Source organism: Rousettus aegyptiacus, unplaced genomic scaffold (assembly GCF_014176215.1).
Source record: "Rousettus aegyptiacus isolate mRouAeg1 unplaced genomic scaffold, mRouAeg1.p scaffold_m13_p_1, whole genome shotgun sequence".
Lineage (NCBI taxonomy): Eukaryota > Metazoa > Chordata > Mammalia > Chiroptera > Pteropodidae > Rousettus > Rousettus aegyptiacus.
In genome coordinates, this window is record NW_023416284.1 from 89,960,136 (window position 1) to 89,979,818 (window position 19,683).

The 19,683-nt window shown below is 45.0% G+C and overlaps 1 protein-coding gene across 4 annotated transcripts; it reads right to left on the bottom strand.

The window, feature by feature from the left end:
• Window positions 1-7,963: 7,963 nt before the first annotated feature.
• Window positions 7,964-11,693, bottom strand: LOC107519335 (HLA class I histocompatibility antigen, B alpha chain-like). Of its 4 annotated transcripts, none has more exons than XM_036238055.1 (8): window positions 11,457-11,693; window positions 10,887-11,116; window positions 10,343-10,618; window positions 9,439-9,714; window positions 9,220-9,336; window positions 8,748-8,780; window positions 8,550-8,645; window positions 7,964-8,387 (listed from the first exon to the last, which is right to left on the bottom strand). In XM_036238055.1, the coding sequence occupies exons 1-8, from the start codon at window positions 11,576-11,578 to the stop codon at window positions 8,383-8,385; spliced, it is 1,155 nt and encodes a 384-aa protein (XP_036093948.1). In that variant the 5' UTR covers window positions 11,579-11,693; the 3' UTR covers window positions 7,964-8,382. The 4 variants fall into 4 exon arrangements, with proteins under 4 accessions (XP_036093948.1, XP_036093950.1, XP_036093947.1 ...); XM_036238057.1 differs by having other exon boundaries at window positions 7,964-8,427; window positions 8,550-8,597; window positions 10,887-11,165; window positions 11,457-11,668; XM_036238054.1 differs by having other exon boundaries at window positions 10,887-11,165; window positions 11,457-11,668.
• Window positions 11,694-19,683: the final 7,990 nt, after the last annotated feature.

Below are 19,683 nucleotides of genomic sequence, written 5' to 3' on the forward strand. Positions count from 1 at the left end.
ATTCATTTTTATTAATTTATTACTTTGACCATCATAACTTTTTTAGTGCATCAGGGATGGGATCCTGCACATACCGAACCTAGAATGGGTTCACCTCTTGTCTGAGTCAAATCAGACAGTACACCAGAGGTAGTTACCACACAAGGCAAGATTCATTTGCAGCAAATAAGGAGCCCATGGAGGAATGATTTCTAAAGCCATGCTCCCAAACTGGGGAGCCTCTTTATTTTTATCCTTTCAGGTCAATGCATACTCATGATGGAATTTTGTCATAGCATGTATACTATGCAAAGGGTGCTGTTGGGTTGGCTCACCTGCAGTAGCAGGTCAAGCTTCTTCACATGTGACATGTGCAGAAAATAGCATCCAAACCCCTCCTCAAAGGTGGGAATTTTACTTTAATAATGAGTTCTCTCTCACCTCATTCATAAAGGCTTCCTTAACCCATATGAGCTGGTTCTATCTTTGGTTCCTTTAGTGGTTTCTATAGGTGGTTTTCTGGGGGCCCAATCATTTCCATCATTTCCTGGAAAATATGCTAACAGAGTCGTTAACAGAACATTTTAGTGACTTTCTTAAACTTAGTTTTGAGACAGAAGGGTGTAGTTTCACAACTCGGAAACCTTATTCTGCTTACCCTCTCCCCTTCTCAGACACATTCTTTTCATTGCTAAAGGTCCCAGGGCAGTGAGGATGTGGAGAAGGAGATGGAACCCAGCTCTCCTGACAGCTGGTCCCAAGCCTTTGCTCTGTGAGGTCAAGCCTCCTTCCAGGACTTCCTAGGTATGGTGGCTCTACCGAACTCTTATTCAGCTCATTTCCCCCATGGGTGAGGGGGGAAAAGACTTTTAATTAATTAATTAATAATAATAATAATAATAATAATAATAATAATAATAATAATAATATGCTAAGTTTGTTCCACAGCATTTACACATGGTTGCAAGGAGAAATGAAGCCAATATTACCCTTTCTGGGGTTGGAAGAGCCCCTGATGGTCTAGGGCTCCGGGTTCAGGGTGCACCCCAAGACCTAGGCCTGGCAGCCTCTCCCCCACCAGCCTCTCAGGGCCTCTTCGTACCAGTGTTTCCCTCCACCCCACCCTGCTCCAGCCCTGGCCACTCTGCCCCATGAACTGTTTTGTCCCCTTCACTACTGTATTTGGACCCCTAGACTCATCAACACAGGAGCACCCGCAGACCGCAGGTGCCACTTTTGGGTCCCCAAAAGAAACTGAGACCACCCAGCAAGAGGCTGACACAACCCTAGGCGAGCTTCACTGTCAGACCGGGTAAGAGTTTAAGCGGACCACCGAAGATCACCCGTCCTCTCAGACTGGCCTAAAGGAAATAGAAAGTGTTCATTGACCTACAAGCAGAACGAAGGCGTTTATGCGCAGGTTGGGAGCCGAGCGCGGTGCACCTCGGGTTCTGGTTTTTAAACTGCAGGATGTTACACCTGCTGGTTGGGAAAACGCGGCCTCACCCAGGTCTGCGAAAATCCCGTTTCCCGGGTCTGGAGGGCGATCTGGATTCCGACTCATTTAAACAGCATCCGATTGGTTCTGAGGCCCATGAGTAGGGAAGTGCTTCTTCCAGCCCGCCCCCAACGGGCTGCCGCTGGATTCAAAGATCAGAAAACTTCTAAGGCTTGCGTCACCTGGGATGGAAGTGCTCCCGTGGTTCATCCTGATTGTGGTGGGCACCGCAGGCCTGAATGGAAGCCACCGCTACGGGTCCAGGAACATCCCACCGAGATTCTGCCACGTTCACAGAGGACCTTCTTTAGACCGGGGGTGACCTCCATCAGTGACTGGAGTGAATTCACTGAAATGACACAGTAACAGCAGGGCTGATGGCGCTTACAAAATGTCTTGACCAGCGCCCTCTCCAGTCTCTGTCCTTGACCTGTCCCAAGTGGACTCAGTCACCTATGCTGACCAGGGGGCTCGGATATGAAGAGATAAGATGTAATGGAGAGAGTAGAAAAGGTGGGAGGGAAGGGGGACAGTGGGAGAAAGGGAGAGAGAAAAAAGAGGAGGAAAAAAGCTAAGAAGAAATAAATGTTAAAAGATGTAATATTATTTCTAACCTTTACTCTCTGTCATGTTTTGACATTTCACCATAGCTGTTTGATCTCTCTCTCTCTCTCTCTCTCTCTCTCTTTCTCTCTCTCTCTCTCCCCGTCTGTCTCTCTCTCTGTCTCTCTCTCTCTGTCTCTCTCTCTGTCTCTCTCTCTCTCTAAATACATAAACAGACACCTATTACTGTTACTGCCAGACCATATGAGAGTAAATACAAATATCAGGACCCTTTACCTCCAGATGTGGCAGGGTGTATCTTAGCAACAAGATGTTCTTGTTGTTGACTTACAAAGCACACATTTCAAAGAGGATAATATGTTTAAAACCAACTTTGTTGGGACCCACATTACATACAGTAAGATGCATCTATTTGAAATGCACAGCTGGTCGAGTTTTGGAAATTGTACACACCCTTGTCACCATTACCACTGTGAAGATGGAGAACATTCCAACGTCCCCAGAGATAAGTCATGTCATAAAATGCTATGCATCTATTAGAAGGAGTAATATAGAGTTTAATATATTGCTCTGAAAAGATGTGCCCAGTACACATTCAAGCCTTTTTAAAGGTTAAGAACATGCTGAGTTATGCCACTAATACCACTTACAAAATAAATGTTTTAAATAAAGGAAAACCTGGAAATTTCTCACCAAAGTTTTGACAGTCATATCACCAGGGAACGGGATAACCCTGGTGCCTTTCACTTTCTCTGAAATGTTGGAATTTTACCTTTTAGTATAAATTTGGATTTATATGAGGGTCCATGTGGGTCCCAGGCCTGGCTGGTCCCAGGTCTTGCTGTGCAGAGGACCCCGGATTTAGAATGTTACATTAGTGTAGTAGGGCTCCTGCGCCTAACATATGTAAGCATGATTCAGCTTATTGTATCACACATGCATGGCAGAATGCCACTACTGTACTCTGATATACATGGAGCCATGTGGTCCCCTGGAGAGCAGAAGGAGAGCATATGAAGGGGGGCATAAGGAAAGCAGAAGCAGAAGCCCACTCCCCACAATAAAATTGGTGCCTGCCATTTCATTCTCCTATTGGCCTCTTGTGCATTTTTCCAACTGGGCATCTCACCACCAAAACCTTCCCTTTTCCATCAGCTTGGCACCGACAGTCCAGGACAGAATATTCCAGTTTTTAATGTTATGAAACTAAGCCCCAAATTCAATAAATTATATATTTTTAAAAAACCAAAATGTTAATTAAAATCCAACACCAGAAATTGTCTTTTACAAAAATCCTTCACATTTTGATAGTATGGAATCTTTCTTAAGGTGCTTCTGGAAGGGGTGTTTTAGTGGAGTAGACAGATTTGTTAACAAATACTCAAAGTGCAGGTTATAGTAAAAAGAAATGCAAGACTGAGTGCAGGTACAGGACCCTGTCACATCTATACACACATCTAATTTGAAGCCCAAGGTGCCACAGTGTCCTTGGGTCCTAAACAAAGTCTGGGCAAATCTTGCTCCTTGAGTATTCAGGGCTTTTGCAAAAGGTCAAAGGTTTTTGAAACAGGTCAAAAGAATGAGACTGACTTTCTGATCTAAAGAAGTTTCGAGAATGTTTGGTGCCTGGCTCCCTTCTCCAGGACACTATTGATGAGATCAGTCTGGGAGGAGACTGAATACTTATCCTTTGCAAAGTAAGTATCTCACTCCTACTAATTTACCAAATTTATCCTGACAGAAAACCAAACCAAAGTGACTTTTCTGGTCAATGCGAGGCCCTGTACTCTGCCCATTCCTAACGTGCTTCAGGACGCTTGGCAGTGAGACTCTGAGCTCCAGACCTGCTGCCATCAGGCCGGGGCCCTCTCCTCCTGGACTCCCTTCACCTCTGCCCAGCCCCACCTCACCTGTCTCTGCTTCCTCATCCTCTTCCCCTCCCCAGAATATCTCTCACCTTCTTCAAAGGTTTCTCCTCCTCAGTACAAACTCCTCCTCACTGTAGGAAAACAAACAAATGCCAGCCAGAAACTGTGCAGGACACCTGTGACTCCCACCCTGGACATCAGTACCGAACCCAACCCGCCTCCCACTGTCCCACTCCCACACCCTGGTGTAAATGGAGAGTCAAGGTCCGAACCTGGCATCTAAGAACCTCCCACCTCAGCATTGCATTCGAGACTTGAAGTTATGTGCATATGTGCCTTTATTTTGAGACAGAGTGATGTTCATCAGATCAGCAGACTTCAAAGAACCCTGCCTCAGAAAGCTTAAAGGACTCTGCTTTAGGGAGGAGGGTGAGATTAGAGGACCCTCTGACTCCAAGTCTGCTGATCACTCCTACACAAAGGGATACTGAAATGTGGTGCAGGACCAGCCATTCCCTCCAGGGACCGGGGAGGGATGTCAGAGTCAATGAGAGTGAATGTCAAATCGCATCACAGAAATATCATTACAAGAAAATTTCTGTGTTACACTTTTAGTCACACACAAATGTGCAAATAGAACCAATGTTAGAAAACTAAAATTCTAGCTCAGGTGAGATCCCCGAAGTTGGCTGAAAGGCTTCGTGGGACCTGTAGATAGAAAGGACATATCTACTTAGGGGTGCAGCCCAATAGCCCCTATGACTTAGGGTCTCCAGGAGGGATCCTCTCTCTTCAGTAGTGCACAATGAGGTCATTTCTGGAGAGAAATGTAGGATTTCTTTGGATTCCTGAGGTTTTTAATTTACTCTCTGACGTTGTAAATGTTGAGTCCATCTTTGAACATCTTGGAATTAATTTACCTTGACCCTGTCTAAGTGTGGAACCTGACACTTTTTCTGAAGGAGAGACAAGAAACTGGCCATGTGAGCCGTCACCCCATGCGTAGGTTAATTTTCTGTCATCTTGGCTAGGCCACAGTACCCAGCTATTTGATGGAACATTATTCTAAATGTTTCTATGAAGGTGTTTTTTTTTTAAATTATAGTTAACAATCAATAATATTATATTATTTTATGCAAGATTAATATTTAACTTGGTAGACCATGAGCAAAGTGGATCACCCTCCATAAAGTGGGTGAGCTTGATCCAATCAATTCAAAGCCTAAATAGAAATAGCCCTCCCCCAGGGAACAGCGGATTGTGCCAACAGACTGCCTTCAGACTTGAAATTCAGCAGAATCCCTTTCTGTGCTCTCCACTTAGTATCCTACCCCACCCTACAGATTTTGGACTTGACAGCCTCTAAAATCACATGATCCTGTCCTTAAACTGACAGTCTCTATGATCATCAGTCAATTCCTTCAACTAAATCGATATCTATCTCTCTCTATGTATATATATACAGATATATATGTTAAATACAAATATACATATAAAATATGTGATTAGATATTTATATAAAAATTTTATAATTTATATAGTTATATATACATACTACATTAGGTAAAAATATAGGTTTCTTAAGCAAGGGGTCTTATCTGTTTCTTCACCATTGTATCCCAGTATGTAGCAGGGGCTCAATAAACATATGTTAAATGAATGAATATGTCAGTACAGCAATTTAGAGAAGCAATTTGACCATATGTATGAAAAGACATTAAAATGTTTAACCTCTTTGAACTAATATTTATTATTGAACAAATCAATTTTTTAAAATCTCATTATATAAGAATCCTTACACATAATGATGGTTGTCAAATCATTATTTACAAGAAAGCGGATTGATTCAAAAAGGATCTAGTTGTTTGAAATGATATGCAGCTTGTAAAAGTGGTATAAAATTTATGCAGAATTGAAAATATTGAAAATTACTTTTTATATAGTAACAGATTTCAGAAAGTAATATTCAAAATAACCTATAACAAAATAGCCCATGCAAATACAACTTTAAAGTAAATATGCAAAAACATTTATTATTTTATATATGTGGGACGAGCTGTGATCCAGGCTCACGGCTAGGAAGAGGACCCCGAATTTAGAATGTTACATTTATGTAGTAGGCTGCCTGCGCCCAGCTCATGTAAGCATGATTCGGCTTATTGTATCACGCATGTGTGGCAGAATGCCACTATTGCACTCTGCCCTATATGGACCCCATGTGGTCCCCTAGAGCAAGAAGCACACTCTCCGCAATAGAATCACACTCCCCGCAATAAAGCTGTTGCCTGCCATTTATTCTCATGTCGGCCTCTCGTGCGTTCTTTCAACCGGGCTTCTCACCACTGAAACCTTCCTTTCTCAATCAGCTCAGCACTAAATATATATTATTGATATAATATAATTTATACAATATTATAATACTGTTGACATATAAATATATAGTTAACATATAAACACATAGAAACCCACAGAATGAAACTCGGAACCCCTACACCTCTAGGGAGCATCATTGACACTGGAGTCTATGAAGCCTCAACAATGTAATAGTTAATAATTTTTTGAGGGGAGTACACATTTCAAAATTTCTTCTGTGCATTCCAATGTTTTCTGTGATTCACCAGGTTTTTATTGTTCTAATATGAAAAATATGTTTTAAATTTCAAACTAAAACATTTGAAGTAAAGTAACAATGAAAAGAAGTAACCAATACAAAGACTTCCTTTATACTTCAGTCTGACACAAAACCTCTCATTTGGACTCCACAGGGCAGAAATTTGTACTGGTGGCTCCAGGGAAAGAAGAAATGAACTCTTCCTCTACAATCCATGATCCACCCTTTGGTTACAGAGTTCAGATGAGCAATAAAGCAACACTAACATTATCGTCAATTTATAGCTTATCGATTGCTTGGCCTGGGATCACAGACAATGTTAGTCTTGAAAATGAAAGGACACTCAGCCTCTTGAGGAGCCCATCTGGGCATGAGCCATATGGACAGAAGCACCACAATAGTGGGAAGATCAAATGAGATCTCAGGACCGGTCACACTCACAGTTTGTCCACGTCCAGTGGACACACTGCTGAAGGATGGACCAAGGTAAGGGTTCCCATCTTTCTTCGACTGTGGATGACAGGTGGTTGAGTTGTTCATCTACCAGCAAGGCACAGGTGCCTGGTATTCCTAGAGCTATCTTCGGGTCCTCTGCTGAGGACGCCACCTGCACATACAATACCTGCACATCTTTTGTGAGTAGGCTTCTCTTCAGACGTGCAAATGTGACATCCCTAACACTAAGACCAATCACTGGCACTCCCAGTGAATCCTGCTAACTGGATGATCTCCCAGCTCCCACTGAAAATTAGCCTTGGTCTTGCATCTGACTACTTGGATCCAAGGGAGAAAGTCATCTTGGGGTTTAGACCTTGCTGATCCAGGAGGATGTTCTGAAACACAGCTTCCTACTAGCAGAAGATCAAGGGAGACTTCTAAGCAGGAGACAAAGTCCTGAGAGAATAAGGCAAATGGGCAGATTCTAAAGCAAACCTTGGTAAGTTCACCACACAAAAGTTTCTGAAATATCTTTTGCAGCCTCTTCTTTTTAGTTGTATAAAATACACAAAACATAAAATTTACCATTTTACTACTTAAAGTATATGATTCAGTGACATCTAGTACACGCACGATGTTTTACAACCATCACCACTATTGTTCCAGAGCAATTTCATCACCCAAGAAGGAAATTGCTTACCCTTTAGGCAATCACCTCCAGCCCCTTCTACCCCCAGCCCATGAAAACCACTAAACGTTTTTCTAAATGTATTTTAATCTTCTGGATATTTCGTATAAGTGGAATCACACAACACGTAGCCTTTTGTGTTCTGGCTTCTTTCACTTGCAATGTCTTCCAAGTTCATCCATATTGTACTATATATGAGTACTTCATTCTTTTTAATGACCAAAGAATATTCCATTGTACAGCTAGATCACCACGCTCGGTCCTCACAGCCTCTCCTGTCCCCACCTGCAACAAACTCAGCACAGCAACCACACAGATTCTGAAAAGTTCCCAGTGATTCCATTTATTTCCTCTCTCAAATAGAGGATTGTCTCCTTTAATTAATCCATAAACCCTTCACAGTTAGAACTGAAAAACAAATTCATATTTATATCCTTATTTCAATAAGGCAGTAAGAAGTTGCAGCTCAGTGCAACATGAAGTAAAGGCAGGGATGGGAACAGCACAGCCTCTGCTGGAACAGGAGAACGGATGAGGGAAGAGACACGGGTCAGTGTGGGGAGGGGGTTTGGTGGGCAGCAGGCAGGCCGGTCACCCCACCTCCTCACACTATGCTGAGAGGAACGCAGACACATTCAGACGCCCTTTGCAGAAAGAGAAATCAGAGGGTCTTCAAGTCACAGAGTGGGAGCATGAACAAATCTTGCATCACTCGTTCCCCCACAAGGCAGCTGTCTCATGCTACAGAAAAAAATAATCACGAACAAATTCAGGTTAGTCGCTGTATGTGGTGAAATTCTCAACACTCCTCCACATGCTCAAAATGTCCCAAAGAATGCACATTACCCAGGCCTGTCCCCTCTTCCCCAGCCCCTCGCCACTTTAGGCCACCCAGGGTCTCACCTTTAGAAGCCGTGAGAGACACATCAGAGCCCTGGGCACTGTCACTGTCTGGGGTAGAACAAAACAGGATGTGGTCAGAGCTCATAGGAGATGTGGCTAAAGGAGGAATTATGGGGGTGAGTGAGCTTTCCCCATGGGTTCCCATCTACACCATCCCAAGGGTCTCAGGGATCATCCCACCACCACCACCATACTCACTTGCAGCCTGAACGTAGATTCCTCCTTTTCCACCTGTGCGAAGAAAAGATCTTGTGAGAAGTTGGGGAGGAAGGGGGGCCATGAGGTCTTAAAATAACCCCCTAGTCCTGGAAAACCCAGGGAAGTTTCCAGAACTATGACTTCAGACCCAGGGAATGATCAGGAAATCTTAGGAAAGTACATATGTGGGGACTGGACCAACCACCCTCCTAGAGGTCTGTCCTGAGCAGGGACCTTCCCTTTTATTCTGTGTCACCTAGGAGTCAGGTCCCCATCACCAGAATCATTGAGGTGATAAATCTGTCCTTCATTTCTACATGTGCATTTATACAGAGTGTTAGCAGATGGGGCCCCAGGTGGGAAATGCATGTGTGGATGGTACTTCCCATTAATGAGGCAGGACACATTCTAACTGGGGCTTGAAACCCCACAGTGGGAAAAAAGAAAAACTCGGACCCCACCCCTTCCCTACCTGAGCGCTTCCTCCTCCACATCACAGCTCCGACCACAGCTCCAGTGACCACAACTCCAAGGAGGACCAGGGCAGCAAGGACAACCACAATGGGGATGGTGGCTGGAGGTGGTCGCTCTGGGAAGGGAAGAGACGGTGAGGACCCCGACCCTGCTGAAGTCCTCCAGGGGCTCCTGCTTCCCCTGAGAAGAGGCTCTGTGCCCACGGCCCCCTCCTTACCCCATCTCAGGGTGAGGGGCTGGGGCAGCCCCTCGTGCTGCACGTGGCACGTGTATCTCTGCTCCTCTCCAGAAGGCACCGCCACTGCCGCCCACTTCTGGAAGGTCCCGTCCCCTGCAGGCCTGGTCTCCACGAGCTCCATGTCCTGGGTCTGGTCCTCCCCGTCACGCTGCCAGGTCAGGGTGATCTCCGCAGGGTAGAAGCCCAGGGCCCAGCACCTCAGGGTGACCTCACCATCAGAGATGGGGTGGTGGGTCACGTGTGTCTTTGGGGGATCTGAGAAGGGTCGGAAAATTCAGGAACTTTGAATCCATCTTGGGTTACTCCACCAGTGCTCTGTGACCATCCTGAGAATGGACAGGACAAATGGGGTGGGGGAAGGAAGCACAAAACCCAGACACCAGACTGTACACAGGCATCTGGAATGATCTCCTATTCTGTAGAAAGGTCTTTACTCAAAGTGAAACTGCCTAGGGTGTGAGGCAAATCTCTGATGGAGAGATAAAGGATTTCTGGTTCAGACCTAGGGAGAGGTCAAGAGACTCAAAAAAGCTGGGGTCAGACCTCAAACACATTGGGTGTGGGACAGAGAACAGGACCTGAGAAAGAACGTCCCTAGGATTCATTGAGCAGCTGTCACAGTCAAAAACCACTGATCCAAGATTATCTCCCTCTCCATCCTGACAGAGACTGGGCTCCTTAATTGTACAGAGAGAGGTGAGCCTTCTGGGTGAGTCATTCTCTGGTACCCAATCTGAACACTCAGCTGGAGTCCTCCATTTATCCATGCATGGGATGGGCGGTATTCTGGCTAGGACCCCATTTTTCTCCGCTACTAGATGGACACCAGCCTCGGGGCTATGCTCAGACCGGAAGACATGGGAGGCCCCGCGGCCCCTCGTACCTGCGCGCTGCAGCGTCTCCTTGCCGATTTCCAGGTATCTGAGGAGCCACTCCACGCACTCCCCCTCCAGGTAGGCCCTTTCATGCTCCGCCCATCGGGCCTCCTCCCACTTGCGCCGGGTGATCTGAGCCGCCGCGTCGGCCGCGGTCCAGGAGCGCAGGTCCTCGTTCAGCGCGATGTAATCGGCGCCGTCGTAGGCGAACTGATGGTACCCGCGGAGGAGGCGCCCGTCCGGCCCCACGTCACATCCGCAAAGCCACTGGTACGTGTGAGACCCTGTCCACGCCCCTGCAGTCAGCCACACTAGCTCGCCCCGCCCCTCGAGAGCCCTACGGGCTGTGGCTGTGGTAGGCCAAAGCCTTTTCTGTGTAAACCGAAAACAAAACCAGGAAGAATCCCCGAGGGCTCTTCCCGGATAGGGGTGGGGGTGGGGTGGGGTGGGGGAAGGGCTGTTGGCGGACCTCGGGGTGACGCTCAGACCGGAGAGTCGGGGCTGTCCTGGGGAATAGGAGTCGTGACCGGGCCCCTGGCCCTCATCGCTCACCGGCCTCGCTCTGGTTGTAGTAGCTGCGCAGGATGTTCAGGCTCCCTCGGGCAGACCGTGCGGTGTCACTGTAGATCTGCGTGTTCCTGTCCCGATACCCCGGTTCCCCTTGCTCCACCTGCTTCATCCACGGCGCTTGTGTCTCCACGCGCGGACTCACAGCGTCGCTGTCGAACCGCTCGAACTGCGTGCTGTCCACGTAGCTGACGACCACAAAGCGAGGCTCCTCACTGTTGGGTCGGGACATGGCCGTGTAGAAATATCTCAAGGAGTGGAAACCTGGAGGCGGAGAGGAGCTGAGACCCTGGCGACCCTTTTTCCTGCGCGAGTCTCGGGTCCGAGTTTGATGGGCCCGGAAGGGACGAGGGGCGAGAGAGGACTTCAGAGTCTGAAAGTCGGCGGTAATTGAGAGGGGGCGGAAATAAGGACCCAGCGGGGTCGAGGCAGCGGGGAGAGGGGGGAGGGGGTGGGCCGGTGGGGACGCGCCTTCCCCGGGGGTCCTACGCCGCTGCCGAGTGGTCCCCTCGCACCGCCTGGCGGAGGGCGTTTCCCTCCTGACCCCGCACTCACCTGCCCAGGTCTCGGTCATGGCCAGGGACCCCGAGAGCAGCAGGAAGAGGGTTCGGGGTCCCATGACCGGCATCCTTGGAGTCTGGAGAGAACCTGCGTCCTGGCGGGGCCGTGGAGACCATATAAATGGTCGGATTTATCAACGGGCGGCGACACTGATTGGCTTCTCTAGAAACCGGACGCGCAATGCGAGTGAGAACTGGGGCCGCGTCATGAGTATCCAGACAGAAGGACCCGACACAGGTTGTGAGAGGGAGAAGTGAAACCCCAGGGAAGTGGTGACTCCCCAACGCTGAGCTTCCCCGCCCCAGACACCGCCTTGGAGGCTGAGACTCTGAGAGCCACGCCCTGGGGGCCTGAGACTTTGCCCTGACCGCTCCCCCTTCACCGACAGCTCTTTAGCACACCCTCTTCCTGAGTGTTGGCCCAGGGACTGTGTGAGGAAAGCAGGAAGCAATATCCTGGTTAGGCTCATCCACTTTTCCTCCTTTTCTCTTCCCGAATCCCTCTCCCAGAAATGGACTCTTTGCCTCCCATCTCTTACCTCTCCCCTGGGCACTTGAGTAAGAAGAAGAGTCACTCCCCGAGAACTTGATTCCAGAGACTGAGCATGCCCTGGGAATGGAGGTAGAAGGACAGGTATTTTCTCTTTAAAAGTGGAGGAGTTATGCCTGAAAACACCAGAGATTCTCATAGAAACCAGGTCCCTTTTTGTTTATTAACTACAGTGGGTAACGGAGTCTTGAAGACCTCCAATCATTCGGAATCTAATCTGTAAAAGAAGTGATTTGTGGTCCCTTTGTATAGAAATGTGTCTAAGCAGAACTGATTGCAGACTCACAAAGCTCCTACATTCTACTTCCACAAACAATATCTGTGACTCCAGTGTTGTTATTGTGTAAAATGATCTTCTATAGCCCTGAGTTTGTCTGTGTTCTGGATATATCTGTACATGGAAGCACAATTTGTTACTGCATATTTGAACTAGAACAAAAATGTTTAACTTCCACAGCTGAAACTCTCTTTTTAAACGATGTTTATTAGGCCATTGCTAGCAAAAAAGACCTGGTCCTGGGACGTGAAGTCTGAACCACCACACTAGTAGCATGGCTAAGTGAAAAGTCAACATGTCTTCTGTCCTGGAGTTGTTGAGCATTTTTATACATCAAGTAAGGGGGAAAGAGAGATGTAAGCCATTCTGAAAGAACTGACAAAGGGGGTGGTAGAAGGTGGTTAGGGCCAGCGCGGAGTTAGGTGCAGAGTGTGTAAGAAGGAAATGTCTGCTCCTTTGACTTGATAGACAAAGTCTGGAAAGTTCCTGTGTAAACAAGGAGTGGAGGCTCCTGGGGTCCAATGGCACCTGGCAAGCCTCAGTTTGGGATAATTTAAGAAATAGCCACCTGGAAATTAATTGGGAGTTCCAACCTACATACATGAGTATGAGCAGTCTTCTGTTAGCTGGCACACCGCTAATAACAAGCTAATGGTTCTGTTTCTTTCTCTTACTCTCCAGCCACTGTAATTTAATTTAGAACCTGTCAGAGTTTTATCTTTTCAAGTGTATGGAATGTCAACAAAAACTCAAGGAGCTCTTTCTGTGAAACCAAAGAGAGTTTTATTTATATATGGTTGGCAAACTAGGGAGACAGCACCTTTCAGTCTGAAGGTGTGTTCTTCTACAGAAGAATTAGGGCAGAGCTTTTAAAGGCAAAAACTGCAAGAAACTGATCTTTAAGGGGATCAGTTAGTAAGGAAAACAAAGCTATAAGTATATATAATATATTTTCCGATTGGTTAGGGCAACGGGGCTTTCTAGTCTAGCTAGTTTAGGATCAGTAGTTGGGGTCACTAGATATGGTCAGTAGTTGATATCATGAGACATGGTCAGTAGGGAGTGTTGCATAGACCACCACCTCAGTTTTCTTTAGAGATTGCAAAACAAAATTGTAAATCAAATTTTGTGGTTAAACAGACAATACAGGAAGTACAGATCATCATGTAGGCAGAGTCAGTTCAAACTGCAAAGCTGCCCAATCACACAAGCAGAATCAGAGACAAATTGTGAAAAAGTTCAAATATATGACAACAAAGTTATAAAGTTATGATTTTTAAGTCTACAAAACTTTAATCACCTCAAATCTGCAAATACTCAATGTAGTCCAAATGTCCTTAATCAATACTCCTCCATTGCCTGTTTTTATGAATAGACACCTAGAGGCGTGTGCATATTTGATTGGGGCACTTGATATTTATTTATCCTGATTGATGTAAGGAGGCAACTGGTTTTTAGGTGGCCCCACAGAAAGTGGGAAATACTAGATGCAGAGAATACCCTGCTAAACCTACTAGATATTTATGAAGAATCTGTATAACAACAGACTTAAATCAGAGAATTGCACTTTTTTAAAAGTCTTTATCTCACTTTTTTCCCTCACCTCCTGCTTCTCCAACCTTCCCTCGGTCTCTCTCACCCCTCAAGCCACCTTCTCCCTTTAGTTTCCACCAGCCCCTCACTCCCGATTCTGGCATAAGCACCACCCCCCTCACCTGTTACCCGTGGACATATTCTCCCCACAGGGGTCAGTGATCATGCTAATGTGAGTCAGACTGTGACATTTCTTCACTTAAAAAACTCTAATGTCTCTCGTCTCACTTTTGCAAAGCCTCTAGAATATAAGACACATGAGCAAAGGGGCTTTCAGCTGTTTTGGTGAAAGCTATATCCCTAGCATTTAAAGCTGTTCCTGGAACATAGCAGACATTGAATTAATCGTTGAATGAATGAATAAAATATTACTCTATTAGAATTTAATTGCATCGCAAACATCAATAAAGGTTTTATTCATGCAACTAGTGTGCATAGCAGTTCATAAAATTCATTCCAGTGGAGAAAAATGCTATGTGCTTATGTGTTGCACAGTTGAGCCTATGTGTTAGTTTTCTATTACTGCATAAAATTACCATGAACTTTGTGCCTTAAGGCAACACACATTTATTTGCTCATAATTTCTTAGTCAGAAATCAAGGCATGGTGTGGATGGGTTCTCTGTTCAGGGTTTAACAAAGCTGTATCCACATCTTGAGCTGGGATCCTCTACCAAACTCAAACAGAGCGGTCGGCAGGATTCTGTTTCTTACAGGTATAATGTGCCTGAGGCCCCCGTTTCCTTGCCAACTAAGTAAGGGGACTGGGTGCTGGTCCAAACTCCTAGTGTCCATGAGCATATTTTGCTATGTTACCCCTCCATTTTCAAAGCCAACAATGAAGAACTTCCTTCACATTGAATCCCTCTCTTTGCTTAGGAAGAACCCAGTCTTTTTAAATACTCACTCAATTAGAACAGTCCCACCCAAGATAAACCCCTGTCTTAAGGTCAACTGATTTGAGGCCACACACCTACAAAATCCCTTCCCTCCCTGCATTAGTGTTTGATTGAATAACTAGGGGAGGGTGAATAACTAGGATAGTCATTACAGACCATCATAGAATCTGCCTAGCACAGCCTGGTTCTTCCCTTTGTGTTTAATTGGGTTACAGTTGGAAATTGGAGTTTAAGTAAATAGATTGTTCGAATAGTAATAAAATACATCCTATTAGCCATGAAATTTTTTCTTAAATCTTAAAAGCAAATGCCATTTTAAAATCTTATAGTTAATTTAGAGCTAATGAAAATTAAAGTGCAATAATTCATTTTCCTCTTTAGACACTGTATTAGTTATGTACTTCTGTATAACAAATTACTTGAAACTTAGCTGCTTTTCAAACTATTAATTACTTCTTTTTCTACTTTTATTCCATATCCTTGTCATTATACTTTTAACATATACCCCCAGGTAATGCTTTCTCTTAGCATAACCACATAGTATTATTTTAATGTTTTAAATATCTGATAATAAGAATAAAGGAAGGAAGGAAGGAAGGAAGGAAGGAAGGAAGGAAGGAAGGAAGGAAGGAAGGAAGGAAAGGAAGGAATGAAGGGAAGGAGGGAGGGAGAAGTAAATAAGACAAAAGAAAATAAGAATAAAAGAGAGGAATTGAAAATTAATATAGATAACATTTCAAGGTTCAAGGAAATGAAAGAGATGTAGACAATACCTACAGAATAATAGAAACTTAAAAGAGCTTTCTTAGTTACCTATGGCTGTATATAAAACTACTCTAAAACTTAGTGACTTAAAATAACAAACATCTTTTAATTCAAAGAGATAATACAAAGACAAGTAAGATGGAGTAGATGCTGGTGGGAGAAGTTAGATAAAAAGAACGATTTTACAAGATAGAATAAGTAGTATGTCATTGGTATACTGATGCAAATGATTTTGTTAGGCTGAGTGCTCCAAGAAGCAGATACCAAGATGGGATTAAATTCAGCAGTATTTTATTAAGGGAAACACTTGTCAGAGAATATGGAGAAGGAGCCAGAAAAGATGGTAGAGCCAGCAGTCCAAGATGCAAGTCTGACCTCAAGTGATGGGCAGAAGAAAAGGTTTATTGTGCTATCCTAGACTCCCTCTGGCCTTGGACAATTTCACAAGCAATCCAAGTGAAATTGTCCAAGGCCAGAGGGGATCCTCAAACCACAACTGGCCATCAGAGGACCCCCATATGTCCCAGGAATGGCCTGCCTTAATATCCCTGCTATGACTAGTTACTGTCTGGAAATAGCCCATGGGAAGCATGGCCTTTGCACAAATAGCACCATGACTTTCAGAGCACAGGGCCCTTGTGGCTTACCTGAGAGTGTGACCCAAACCTTCCTACATGAGGGGACTGGGTCCCTGAAAATCAAACCCTTTTGTTATGGACTGAAATAACAAAATCTTCGGTTAATATCCTAATGCCTGATGTGACTGTAATTGGAGATAGGGCCCTTAAAGAGGTACTTAGGCTAAATAAGGTCATAAGGATGGGGCCACAATCTGATATAAGAGGAGCAAGAGACACCAGGGATTGCACTTGTAGTCTCTTCCTCTCCCCTCCTCTACCTCTCCTTCTCCCTCTCCCTAGCTCTTTCTGGATTCCCCTGTGCTCACAGAGGAAAGGCCATGAAAAGTTCTACAAGCCAAGAAGAGAGGCCTCACCAGGCAGTAACCCTGCTGGCCCCTTGATCTTGGACCTGCAGCTTCCAGAACTGTAAGAAAATATATATTTCCCTTGTTTAAGTTACCCAGCTTGTGGTATTTTGTTATAACAGCTCAAGCAGCCTTTCTCGGGCTGGGTTGATGCATAAATCCTTCAAATTATAGGGAGCAAGGGAGAACCAAGAGGTGTCTAGTCTATCACCTGTGTCCTGTCCCCCTTGTGTGACAGCAGCCCTGCCCCCTCCAATGGAGTAGGATAAATTACTCCTGCATCAAGAAGAGGGGAACTCCTCTCCTACTGGTCTCTGGACACATGGAGTCCAAACTTCCCTGATGGCAACCCTAATGTACAGAGAAGTAGTTCAATGAGATCCTCGTGTCATCCCCATGTAGGACTTCCAAACCTGAAGATCCTAGAGATGTGGATAAAGGAAGTATAACTCTGGGTAACTCTGAAAGATGATAAGTGGGGCCACACCTGCTTCCACACCTCAATCCTGGACCCACATACTCTTCCTATTGAGAATTTGGCACCACAGAGATGTCTGTAATTCAATAAATATACTGCATCCTGGAAGATGTAACCCTGTCCTTTCAGGGCATTTTCTAAAAGCTAGTATTTAGATTGTGCCTTCAGAAGACCTGTCCAGCATTCTGTGTGGCAGGCAGCCCCTGGATGGTGCATGCTGATATGATCAGTGGATCCCATTGGAGGTCAAGAAGGTCAAGGAGGTCATCACCCAGCCAAGGAGGTCATGGGTCTTCTGACTGGATATTGTACTAAGAGCATTCCAAGACTGTGGATTAGGTATTTCAGTAGTCCCCAGATCATAGGGCTGGCTGATGTTCTGAGGACAGGACAGGAAAACCCACACATGAGATTGGTATCTATCCCTAGGAGGATGAACCTCTGACTCACCCAGGATGGAAAAGCACATTTTTGTAAACAGGAAGAGTGATGGTTAGGATGTGGGATTGAAAAGTTGTCCCATGTGATAGACATATCTAAGGTAACCTATCCTAATGAACAAAGCCCTGCCCATCCTGGAGGCAGGACAAAATAAGGTTCCCTCCCTCCCCCCACACACAGATCCAATAGAGTCCTTTTGAGGGATCTATTTTCGCTGAATTTCAAGGAATGTTGCCTCCCTTTAGGATAGTTCCTTGAGTGGCAAGTTTTGCTGCAGGCAAAGGAGAAAGGAGAGGATGAAAGTGGTCATGGCTAGAAAAGTTCCTGTAGAATACAGTTCCCTGTTCAGGGTTGCAAAGGAGATCAGGTTGATTTTCTCATTGAATACAGAGATAATCAGAGTTAGCAATCTCAAGTAGCTGGCAGGAAAAAGTGTGAACAGTGGGACAGCTTCTACAAAAGTCAGTCTTAAGAGATAAGTTTAAAAAAAGGAACTGGTGGCATTGCCTTTGAGAAAAGGATATTATAGGTGACTCCCGGAGCCCGGCTGTTTGGGGAAGGACTTCTTGATGACAGGTTACTGAGACTTTGGGAGCAAATTGGGAATGTCCATGCACATTGTGAGGAGGAAAGTTCTCCAAGAAAAGTGCCCGAAGAATAATTACTGAGAATATGAAGAAGAAAAGAGACTCATCTCTGTTACTGAGGAAAGAAAATGTGGCTTCAGAGGGGGAGGAGACTGAATTAGCAAGAGGTTTGAGGTCATTGTCATAGAAATTAAAATATCTTTGAAGATTTAGGTGAGTTTTAACTCCTCCAGCCAGAGTTGAAGAAGAGGAGGCAGATAAAGATATTGGAAGGGTGGCCCATCAATAGTCAGGGGGTAACCCACCCCAGCTCTGAGTAGAAAGGCAGAGCCAGCAGGGCTAAGAAAACTTAAGGGGAGATAGTTTGTTTGGCGAATTGATAAGGAGTAGGTGGAATAGGAAGAGCCATGGTAAGAATTTTTAAAAATGAAGAGAAAGTCAACAAGTGGCAGTAGTCCACTGTCAAGGTAAGTGGAGAGCCTTTAAGAGGTTATTAATTTAAGAGGCATACTTAATGGGGCTATCTCGAGAGGTAAGATAAGCTCGTTCTCTCCAAATAGTTCTGGACAAGCATGCAGAACTAAGAGAGCATATTTGGAATCTGTGTAGATGGTTACTCTTCTTCCTTTTGCTAAAGTTCTAGTAAGGGCAATTAATTCTGCCAGCTGAGCAGAGATTTTGTCAGGTTGTGCCTCCAGAATGCCATAGAGTGTTACAACCAAATACCCTGCCCTCCTCGTATGATCTGCCTTGAAGCTATTCCTATCTGTGAACCAGATGTCATAGGATTCTCTAAAAGTTGATTTATTAAGTTGGCCCTGGGACTATAGGAAAGGGAGAGAGCTTTGTGATAGGAATGAAAAGGAGTATCCTCATCAGGTGATGGCAATGAGGTTGCTGTATTTAAAGTCCCACAAGTAAATATAGTTATATCAGGTTTTCCAGAAGTAAAGCTTGATATCTCAGGAGTCTACTATGAGACAACCAAAGGTGACTCTTGTCTTATAGTGGACTTGTGACTTGATGGTTTGTATAAACTTGGATGGGAGCTCCTAGAATGAATTTAAGATCCTCTTCAAGGAGAAGAGAAAGAGCTCCTAGAATTCTTAGGCACTCAGGCCACCCTCAAATGGTGGGGTCTAATCACTTTGACAAGTAGCCTATAGGTTGATGAGTGGGACCTAACTGTTGGGTAAGAACCCTAAGAGCAATGCCGTACCGTTCATGGATACAAAGTTGAAAAGGCTTAAATGGATTGGGGAACCCTAGAGAGGCTCTGGTAAGTAAATCCTTAAGTTTCCAAATGGCCTCTTGCTGAGGCCATCCCCATTTGAGGGAAACCGAGTCATCTCTTCCCTTTAAGCTATCATATAGAGGTTGGGCCATCAGCCCGTAATTAGGAATCCAAAGCCTGCAGTGCCCAGTGAGTCCTAAAAGTGCTCTTACTTGTTTTAGAGTGGTGGGGTCCAGTAATTGTATAATTCCTTGAACTCTTTCAGGGGACAGATTCCAGGTACCAGGGCCAATATGACCCATATTAGGTGATCTACTATTAGACTAATTGGGCCTTGGATTTAGACACCCTATAACCTCGGGTGGCTAAGAAATTCAGTCTGAATGATAGGTTCTATAGCCTTGTCTTGATTAG

Bases quoted from the DNA above. Each gene is read 5' to 3' on its own strand.
- LOC107519335 (XM_036238057.1), bottom strand. From the start codon at position 11,529: ATGCCGGTCATGGGACCCCGAACCCTCTTCCTGCTGCTCTCGGGGTCC. The intron at 9,337-9,438 runs GTAAGGAGGGGG...TTCCCTTCCCAG, and splicing joins GCCCCTCACCCTGAGATGGG to AGCGACCACCTCCAGCCACC. The intron at 8,428-8,549 runs GTGAGACCCTGG...CACCACATACAG, and splicing joins GTCTCTCACGGCTTCTAAAG to CGACTAACCTGAATTTGTTC.